This window comes from Mustela putorius, unplaced genomic scaffold, assembly GCF_011764305.1.
Source record: "Mustela putorius furo isolate JIRA1106 unplaced genomic scaffold, ASM1176430v1.1 tig00000196_pilon_pilon_pilon, whole genome shotgun sequence".
NCBI lineage: Eukaryota > Metazoa > Chordata > Mammalia > Carnivora > Mustelidae > Mustela > Mustela putorius.
The window spans coordinates 12821515-12830945 of NW_025421310.1; the positions used below are offsets into that span (position 1 = coordinate 12821515).

The 9431-nt window shown below is 62.6% G+C and overlaps 1 protein-coding gene across 3 annotated transcripts in view; it reads left to right on the forward strand.

Annotated features, from left to right (window-relative positions):
• STRN4 (striatin 4) overlaps positions 1-9196 on the forward strand; it is a 25325-nt gene extending 16129 nt beyond the window's left edge. For 2 of the 3 annotated variants that reach the window (XM_045077134.1, XM_045077136.1), the window contains 12 exons: positions 429-588; positions 1141-1254; positions 1596-1711; positions 3356-3531; positions 3616-3663; positions 3995-4116; positions 5237-5404; positions 5572-5712; positions 6149-6247; positions 6394-6480; positions 7742-7976; positions 8232-9196. In XM_045077134.1, coding sequence (XP_044933069.1) covers positions 429-588; positions 1141-1254; positions 1596-1711; positions 3356-3531; positions 3616-3663; positions 3995-4116; positions 5237-5404; positions 5572-5712; positions 6149-6247; positions 6394-6480; positions 7742-7911 — 1401 coding nt within the window. In that variant the 3' untranslated portion in view covers positions 7912-7976; positions 8232-9196. The remainder of the gene's footprint in view (positions 1-428; positions 589-1140; positions 1255-1595; positions 1712-3355; positions 3532-3615; positions 3664-3994; positions 4117-5236; positions 5405-5571; positions 5713-6148; positions 6248-6393; positions 6481-7741; positions 7977-8231) is intronic. The other variant, XM_045077135.1, reaches the window with a different exon arrangement.
• Positions 9197-9431: the final 235 nt, after the last annotated feature.

The following is a 9431-nucleotide window of genomic DNA, read 5'->3' on the forward strand; positions in this document are numbered from 1 at the left end:
TCCTGGGTGGCCCTTTGTGTACGATGTGGTGACATCAGGCAGAACATGTCACTGTGGAAGGCTGTGCGTGAAAGGCATCCATGTGGGGAAGTGCGGGTGCCATGATGCCCCAAAACCCCAAGTCTGAGCGGGGGTCCCAGTGCACACATCGAGGCACACGGGAGGATGGGTTCCTAGCGCTGGGGCTGGCAAGGAGCTGCCTCTGAAGGCGCCCAGCAGGGGGAGCACGGCAGCCCTGAGTGTACTGAGGGGGGCCCTGTGGGGGGGGGGCGCTCTGGGAGAAGGGAAGCAGGGCCGCCCCTGGTGCAGGACGGTTCTGAGCAGGGCAAAGCCAAGGCCGGGAGCCCTGGCTTCTCTGCCCTGGAAACCCGTTGGGCTCAGGCTCCCAGCCAGAGCCTCCTGACCTGTCTGGCTTTTTCCATGCGCAGCTGCCCTCCAAGGCCCTGGTGCCTGAGATGGAGGACGAGGATGAGGAGGATGACTCTGAAGACGCCATCAATGAGTTTGATTTCTTGGGCTCAGGAGAGGAGGGGGAGGGCTCCCCGGACCCTCGACGGTGCACTGGAGAGGGGACCCACCACGAGCTGGGTAAGCGGCGGGTTTCCTGGCCAGCCTTCCTCACCGGGCGAGGCAGCTGCTTCCTGCTCCGGAGTCTCCACCGGACGGATACGCTTCCTGAGAGGAGGCTGGCCCAGGAGAGCAGGAGGCCCATACCGTGGTGGCCAGGCCCTCACCCCTTCCCTGGAAAATCCCTGCAGGGGTGCAGCAGCCCAGCTTTTCCTGGAGTGGGGCCTCCAGCCCTCCCTGAGAGTGGCTAGTCCTTGGTGGCCTGCAGGGAGGAAGAGGATGAGGACCCTGTGGGGAGAGGCAGACAGGGCAGGGCCGCACCTTCCTCCTGCCCCGTGACTCTGAGCTGTGAGGCCCTCAGTGGTCACGTAGGATGGCTAGGGACTTGAGGCTCCTGCCATGCTGGGACTGACAGTAGCCCCAGCTCAGTCTGTCGTCTCCGCCCATCCCCCACTCCCACCTTGAGCCCTCTGTGGGATTCGCCCTTCCTGGCTGCCCCACATTTGCAGGAGGGGAGGCTGGTGGCTGGGTGGGTTAGTGGGCAACTCCAGCCCTTTGCTTTTGTTCCCCCAGAAAGCCGGCGGGTCAAACTCCAGGGCATTTTGGCCGACCTTCGGGATGTAGATGGGCTGCCCCCTAAAGTGACTGGTCCCCCTCCTGGCACACCCCAGCCCCGGCCACACGAAGGTAAGAGGCCCCTCCCCAAAGCCCGGTCCCCTGGGGCCCACGGCAGAGGGGGGGCTGCAGAGCTAAGCCCAGAGCTTCTGTGGCCTCAGGGTCAGAGCCTGGCCTCTAGTCTGCAGCCTCCCTGTCGCAAAAGTTCGTCTGTCTGTCTGTCTCCCTTTTCTCGTCTGTCCTGCCCTGTCTGTCCGTCTGTCTCTCCCTGTCTCTTTCTTTCCAGCTGTGATTCTTGATCTTGTGCTCTCCCTGTCTCTCTGACTTCTTGCTTATCTCCCTTTCTGCCTCTTTCTGTCTTTCTCTCTCTCTCCCTGCCCCTCTCTGCCCCCTCCCTCCCCTACCCCTACCAGGTTCCTTTGGCTTCTCCTCAGACGTTTTCATCATGGACACTATCGGGGGCGGGGAGGTGAGCCTGGGGGACTTGGCAGATCTCACCGTTACCAACGACAACGACCTCAGCTGTGATGTAAGTTCTTGGGTCCCCCCGCCCCCCGCGGGTCCTCACTGGGCGTCCCGCATCATGCCTGCTCTCGCTGAGCTCTGACTGGGTGCCCTGCCTGCGCTTGGCCCCCTTGTGGGAGGGTGCTGTGAGGTCATTCGGCAGCTCGCCCTGGTTTACCAGGAGTTGTGGACGTGGCCGGGGGGTGCAGGGCTTGAGGGGGTTCCTGAGGTGCGGGACCTGGTGCCCGGCTCCTGCAGGTGCTGCACCCTTCCACCCCGGCTTATGTGCGTCTGGCGTCCAGGCCCCCCACGGGCTCAGTGCAGAGCGAGGGGGCAGCATCTGAGGAAGGGGACCGTGGGGCGGCACAGCGCAGGGAAGATGGTCTGTTGGGGGGGGGCGGTGGGCACTGAGCTGACTTGTGCAGCCAGAAACCGCAAGAGCAGGTGCGAGCGGGGCTGGTGGGCAGAAGGGCCAGGAAGGAGGTGTCAGGGCCAAGTGTTCGGAGCCCAGCACTCGCAGCGGGCCCTCTGGCCATCTGGGATTCTGTGCGTCAGGTGCGCGTGTGTGTTTCCCCGTGGCAGAACAGCTGCCACAGCCCTTAGCCAGATCTTGAATACTTGGTGACCCCAGCAAGGTTGGGGCACGGCTGTGGGATGCCCGGAAGGCGGGCTTCCAGGGTGCAGGCTTTGGGCAGGGGTGTGCCCGTGAGGGCATACCCGCACAGCGGCGGAGGCTCAGGGGTGACGGCACAAGTGGGGACCGTGGGGGGTGGAGTCCACGTGAAGGGGTTGGTCAGGTGTGAATAGGACACCGAGTCTCTCCTGACATTCTGCTCGTCCTCTTTGCCAGCTGGTTGCCCCTGGGTTCCCCCCCAGAGAGTCCACCACTGTCCACCAGGGCCTGGGCAGTGTCTCTGGCACACACACGCACCCCTCCCCCGCAGGTCACTGGTTCTGCTCCCCATTCTCCTCCCACTGTGTGGACCTGTCCCCATTTCCACTCCCCAGCATGTGCTCTGCGTGCCCTTCTCTTTCCCTGAGAGGCTTTTCTCGACCCCTTAGCCTTCCTCAGCCACCCACATCTTCCCCGGTCCGCATCTTTTCCCTGCTCTAAACCCTCCTAGGCTCCCTGTTTCCCTCGGGGTGAGATGCAGGTTCCCGGACGCAGCTCTGGCCTCAGCTCTGGCCACTCGCTTCCTTGCTCTCTGTGACCCGGGCCTCCTCTCAGGCTCCAGACCCGCGCCGGCAGCTGCGGGGACTTGGCACACGCGGTGTCCTTCCTCAGTCAACTCGCCTGATCTGGTTAAGGCCTGCTCCTTTGGTGTCTTCTCAGGAAAGCCTCACTGATGGCCACAGAGCCAGCCAGGCTGCTTGGGCACCTCTTCCCGGTCCGTTTTTAATTCCTAGCGCTGCTCGGAGTTTATAGTCCCGGGCACTGGGGGGCGATCTGACAGTCTTCCCTGAGCCCCCTCTGAGCTGACTGCCCCGAAAGCAGCTTGTGCCTGCACTCTGTAGGACTCAGTGAGCGAGGGGGGCTGCAGGCGGGGAGCCCGGGGCTGGAGGCTATTTGGGGGTGCTCCACGGGGCTCTGGCTGATTTGACATCCTGGATGCCAGTCTGTGTCTGCGGGAATGCGGGGGCACTGAGGTAGCTCCCCCCCTTGGCCCAGCTCTCTGACAGCAAAGATGCCTTTAAGAAGACGTGGAACCCCAAATTCACTCTCCGCTCACACTACGATGGCGTGCGCTCCCTGGCTTTCCACCACAGCCAGTCTGCCTTGCTCACTGCCTCTGAGGACGGCACGCTCAAGCTGTGGAACCTGCAAAAGGCTGTCACAGCCAAGAAGTGAGGGTGCAACCGAGGGCTGGGAGGGGGATCTGGGTTCAGGGTGAGGAGGGGCTCTTGGTGACGCTGGGCTTCCTCCCGCAGGAACGCTGCACTCGATGTGGAACCTATCCATGCCTTCCGGGCTCACAGGTAGGGCAGTGCCCCTGAAGGGAGTTTGGCCCCTGGCCTGCCCACTGCTACCTCAAGGGGGCCCTCTGCACACGCACCCCATTGCTCCTGGTGCTCTGCAGACTGAGGTGCCCCATAGCTGGTTCTCAGCCTAGCCTTTGGAGTTGGAAACGGGACTGAGGAGATGGGGGAAGGCAGGCCTGGGGGGAGGACAACCAAAGCCCCAGATGCTGAATTCCTTTTGGCCATCCTGGAAAAATCTGGCATAAGGCTTGAAGGTCCCATGCAGGGGGCCTGGGGAGGGGTGAGATTGAGTGTTTCATCGCCCCTCCACCACCTGTGCGTCCTGCAGGGGCCCTGTGTTGGCAGTGGCCATGGGCAGCAACAGTGAGTGCTGCTACAGTGGGGGGGCGGACGCCCGCATCCACAGCTGGAAGATTCCAGACCTCAACATGGACCCCTACGATGGTTACGGTGAGGACAGCTCCCTCCACCCACCTGCTCACTGTGTCCATGGGAGCCCCTGCATTCCCCCTGCATCCCCCTGTGCCTGACCGTGTGCCCCAACCCAGGGTAGCATGGAGCAGAGTGTTTATTTCGTGATGGGGGTCGGACAGGCTGAGGCAGGAAAGAGATGGCCTGGGGGGACTGCCTTCCAGGGGACCTGGGGGGTGAGCTACCCAGCCCATGCACGGCGGGCTCTGGCGGTGCCTTCTGGGGGCTGAGCGCAGGGAGTTGGCATCGAGAAGTCGAGCAGGGAGAGGGGAAGTTAGTTGGGTGGGGCTGTAGGGAGTCTGCACGATCCTTGGTATACCTTTAACAGCTAAGTGCAGAAGTGACCACCCTCGTTTCTGTTCAGTGTCTGTCCCGTCCCTGGTGATGGTTCTTTCGATAACTCTCTTAATGACACACACGGCTGTGTGGCATTTTGTCAGGTGGAGTTTAAAGGTCTGTATCTCCCCTTGAGGATCTTACGCTGTTTTCCTCAAAAACAGTCCCCACCCTGTGAAAGGTCAGGGGGTCAGTCCCAGGGAGTATGCGCTCTGGGCCAGGCAAGCTGCCCCACACTGGGGGTCGGTGGGGCCTGAACAGAGCGGCCCGTGCGGACTTGAGTGACCAGGGAGGCAGGGCTTGTGCCTGGGGCCGGGCCAGGGGGGTGGTTAGGGGGGTTGGGGAGGGCTGCAAGGAGCATGGCCAGTCCAACTCAGAGGGTCCAAACTGCAAAGGGTCTGGGGACCCCAGAGCTACCATTGTCCCTTCTCCCCTTAACTGAGAATCACGTACCAAGCGCCTGTTTCGTGGGTCCTGTGGGGTTGGCAATAAACAGGGGGCATCCCTGCCCTCTGAGCTTCCATTCTGGGTTGCTTTTGGAGCCCTCAGATTTTTTCAGAACCACCAGTGGTCAGAGTATGAGCAGCTGGCTGGGCAGGTTCCTGTGGAGATGGCTCAAGGCCATGAGGAAGCTGGGGACGAAGCTGGGCGAATGGGGGGTCCCCAGCCCAGTCACCTGGTTCTCAGTAGAGTTGTGCTAGAGCTGGTTAGGTAGGGGCTGGCGGCCCTGACATGGCTTGTTTCCTCCCTTCGGTGTGCCTAGACCCAAGCGTGCTGAGCCATGTCCTGGAGGGCCATGGGGATGCTGTATGGGGCCTAGCCTTCAGTCCTGCCTCCCAGCGCCTGGCCTCCTGCTCTGCCGACGGCACCATCCGTATCTGGGATCCCAGCAGCAGCCCAGCCTGTCTCTGTACCTTCCTCACAGCCAGCGGTGAGTGGTGGGAACAGGCCTGGAGGGACGCCAACACCTCATGGAGGAGCCTTGTAGAGTTGGAGGCCCCAACAGGAGCATGAGGGCACAGGCTTCCCAAGTCCTGTCCTGTAGCCCCAGGGCAGGACCGGGTCTGTTAAGCAGCCTTCCCTTCCCTCTGTCCTCAGATCATGGGATCCCCACCTCAGTGGCCTTCACCAGCACCGAGCCTGCCCACATTGTGGCATCCTTCCGCTCTGGCGACACCGTCTTGTATGACCTGGAGGCTGGCAGTGCCCTCCTCTCGCTGGAATCCCGGGGGAGCAGCGGTAAGAGGGGCCCAAGTGCCCAGGGCTGGTGTCTGAGTGCCCGCAGGGCCTCAGTCCCTCCTGTGGCTTTGGTGACCCGACATCCAGTGAGCAGAGGATGGTTTCCATACCTGCTTCAGGGGATCTGGGTGGGAAGGAGAAAAGCCCCAGCTGCCACCACTGTGGCCAGCACGGGGCTCTCAGGAAGGCCAAGGGAAGAGAGATCATCAGGGACTTACCTGTCAGGCGTCTTGGAGGAGTGGGTGGCCTGTGTGGGTGGCTGTTCCCTATCCTTTGCCACCCCTGGGAGGGCGTGGTGCGCGTCTTGCAGATGAAGCACTGTGGTCCCAAGCAGGAGAGCGCCGGGCGGGGGGCATGGCTGTGGACCGTGGTTCTCCTCTTGTCTTTGTCCTGGTCTCCCTAATTTCTCCCATGTTCTTCCCTTCTTGCCTTCTAGGCCCAACCCAGATCAACCAGGTGGTGAGTCACCCGAACCAGCCCCTCACCATCACCGCCCATGATGACAGAGGCATCCGCTTCCTGGACAGCCGGACAGGTGAGGCCCCGCCTTCCTGACCCCCGCTCCCTCATGCCCCTGGGGGGACTGCCCACGTGGCAGGCTCTCGGCATCCAAACTGGGCCTCTGCCTTCCCAGGCAAGGTGGCAAGGGACAGTAACCTGCCACCCACCCTTCCTCCCCAGGGAAATCTGTGCACTCCATGGTTGCCCACCTGGACGCGGTCACCTGCCTGGCCGTGGACCCCAATGGTGTGTTCCTGATGTCGGGAAGTAAGTCGGGACCCTCGGGGCTCCTAAGGAGAGGGTGTGTGGGAGCGGAAGAGAAGGAGACTTGGGCAATGGTCACGGAGGGTTGCTCCAGGGCTCCCTGAGGTGGGGGAGCGGGGGCAGGGGGCCTCTCAGCAAAGCATCCTGCACGCAGAGCCTCCTGGAGGCGTTTGCCTGCATCTCGGTTCACGCAGGTAACCCTCTTGGGTGGGGGTGTCGTGCCTGCCGTGTGGACGTGTCACAAAAGGGACAGACTTTGGTTACAGCGTAGTGACTTGGGTGCAGGAGTGAAGTTGGGGTCTGGGTCTTGGTCCTCACGGGGTCCTTAGCATTCGGCAGCATGTGCTGTGTGTGGATGCGGGCGCAGAAGCCCAACTCCTGTGCAGCCAGGCCCCAGAAGGATGGGGTGGCACGTGGGCAGATGGAGAAGGGGCTGTAGCTGCCCAGGGAGCTGAAGCTTGTGCTCGGCTCATCAGGGAAGCCATGGGCAAGGGGCCTCCTGCCACTCGCCTCTGGTCCCCGCCGACAGAGCCTGTGGGAGGTGACGAGTGAGCACACGGGATGGGGACCCATTGTGGCCTGTTCTCCATCTGTCCTGTGATAGTAGCAGCTGATGGTAGAAGAGGTGGTCAGTGAGATCGAGTCCAGGAAGGAGAAGCTTTGGGACAAGGCCCAGGGCCCCTCTGTGAGGGACAAACAGAGCCAGCCTCTACCACAGCCGGCCCAGTCTTTCTAACACCTGAGTCAGGCCATGTCCGTAGATAGCTCATGCATCAAGGCCCAGTCCTGTCTGCTCCCCACTCTCGGACCACCCCCCTCCCCCACCGGCCCAGTGCTCCTACTTGGGCTCTGCCAGCCGTACCCACCTCTCGCCAGTCCTCAGAACCTTCCCTTGGCCCACCCGCTGTCTCCCAGGCTCTTCCTCCCGATACCCCCTTGGCCATTCTGTCATCACACTGACCAGGGCCCACAGCACTGCTGAGCCCCTGCAGGATTCGTTCTGCTGTCTCGTTTCCTCCCTGCCACACTGGCATGTCAGCAGCCCCAGGGCAGGGAGCTTGGCCTGGTTGGCCTGGTACATTCACTGTGCCCCCCAGGGCTGAGTACACAGATGCCCAGTGAATGCTCGGCCACCGGATGGGTGGATGGCGGGGTGGGCATCCAAAGATGGCTGGAGAAGAGGCTGGTCCGTCCAGAGGCTGAGGGTCAGAGGAGCCAGGGTACGTGTCGGGGGACAGCCCTTTCTGCTCCCGCACCTGCGCAGGCCACGACTGTTCCCTGCGCCTGTGGAGCCTGGACAACAAAACATGCGTGCAAGAGATCACAGCCCACCGCAAGAAGCACGAGGAGGCCATCCACGCTGTCGCCTGCCACCCCAGCAAGGCCCTCATCGCCAGCGCCGGCGCCGACGCCCTGGCCAAGGTCTTCGTGTGATGCCCGCCTGGCCCCGCCCTGGCCGCCGCACTGGCTGGGGAAGGGGCCGGGCAGGTGGCGTTGAGGTGAGGGGTGGGACAGGAGGGAGGCTCGGCCTGGGTGGGTAGAAACCCCCCGCCTCCTCACCCCAAGTGGGACCTCACATGTGTCCCTTCGCTTGGCCCTTCTAAAGGGTTCTGTGTCCCAGGGTGGTGGCTGAGGCACCTTGTGCGAATCATCGAGGTAGCAGCCCCTGGGCATCGTGGGGGGTAGCCAAGGCGGCCTGAGCTCTGGTACCTGGGGCATCACGCTCCAGCCTGCCTTCCTTCTCTCTACCTCAGGAGACTCCCAGCCTCCCTGGAGGCCCGGCCTCTTCCCGCCTGCCTGGGAACCTGGTGGTGCTAACGGCCCTTTCCCCAGGAGGCCATCCCCCACGGCCTGTCCTTCCCCAAGCATCCAGCCTGGGGAGCAGCCTCCTTCAGGAATCCCCCTCCAGGATGGCCTCAGGGAGTTTCCTCTCTGTGCCCTGACGCCCAGTCCTGGTATCAGAGCTGCCGTCTCGGGTGTAGCACAGCCAAGGCTGGGTGTCCTGGGGGATCAACTTTTCCAAGATGCCAGAAGGTGCCAGGTTCTCTCTTTGAACCCCCGACTCCCCTTCTCCATCTTCCCAGACCTGAGTGGGAGCTGTGCTTGAAGGAGCCCCAGGTGCCACTACTCTGGGTACCCTGGGAAGCCATGGAAGCTGGCTGGACCCTGGGCTGTCCTCAGGGGGAGTGCCCAGCCTGGCCCACCCCAGAAGTACTCCCAGTCTCCCACCCTCCCCTCCAGTTCCCTTAACACAGCTTTCCAGACACTACCCAGCGCCTCCAGGGCCAGTAACTGCCTGGGGAATAGGTGATGCCCTCAGGGGAGGCGCCTACTCCTACCTCCCCCACCGCTCCCAGCACTCTTCCAGAGGCAGCCCCCTAGCCCCCATGGGGTCACCCATGGGGACAGATGGCCTTCTCTTGCCCCTTCTTGGGGCATGGAGGCTGGAGGGGGCCCCCGGGTCCCCCACAACTCCCTGTATATCTGTATAAATAAATGGGATGTTAATGGAGCCCTGCCCCCCACCCCCATGTCGTTATCACTGTGTGATAGTCTGTCTCCTCTCCTGGCCCTCCACTTTCTTCCTCTATTTATTTCACTCTTTTTTGGGTTCCACCCTGGGCCCTCGCGCCCCCTTCCAGGTTCCTGTTTATAAGCCCCCATCCCCCGTGCCCTGGACTTGGATGTGAGAGTCGTCTCAATAAACCCTTTGGAGTAAGATGGGTGGTGGCGCTGACTGTCAGGGGACTGAGGGGGCCGGGACTTTGGGAGATGAGTCTGGAGCTCTGCCTGGGCTGGGTGGAGCTCACGGAGGGGATATGGTGGGCTGGGGTTTTGTGGTAGGGTGGGGGGCGGGAAGAGAGGGGCCCAGAGTTTGGGCAGGGTGTGGGTGGAGGCCCGGAAATGGGGCACAGGACCGAATCTCCCGTGCCCCTCCTTTCTGTTCCTAAGTA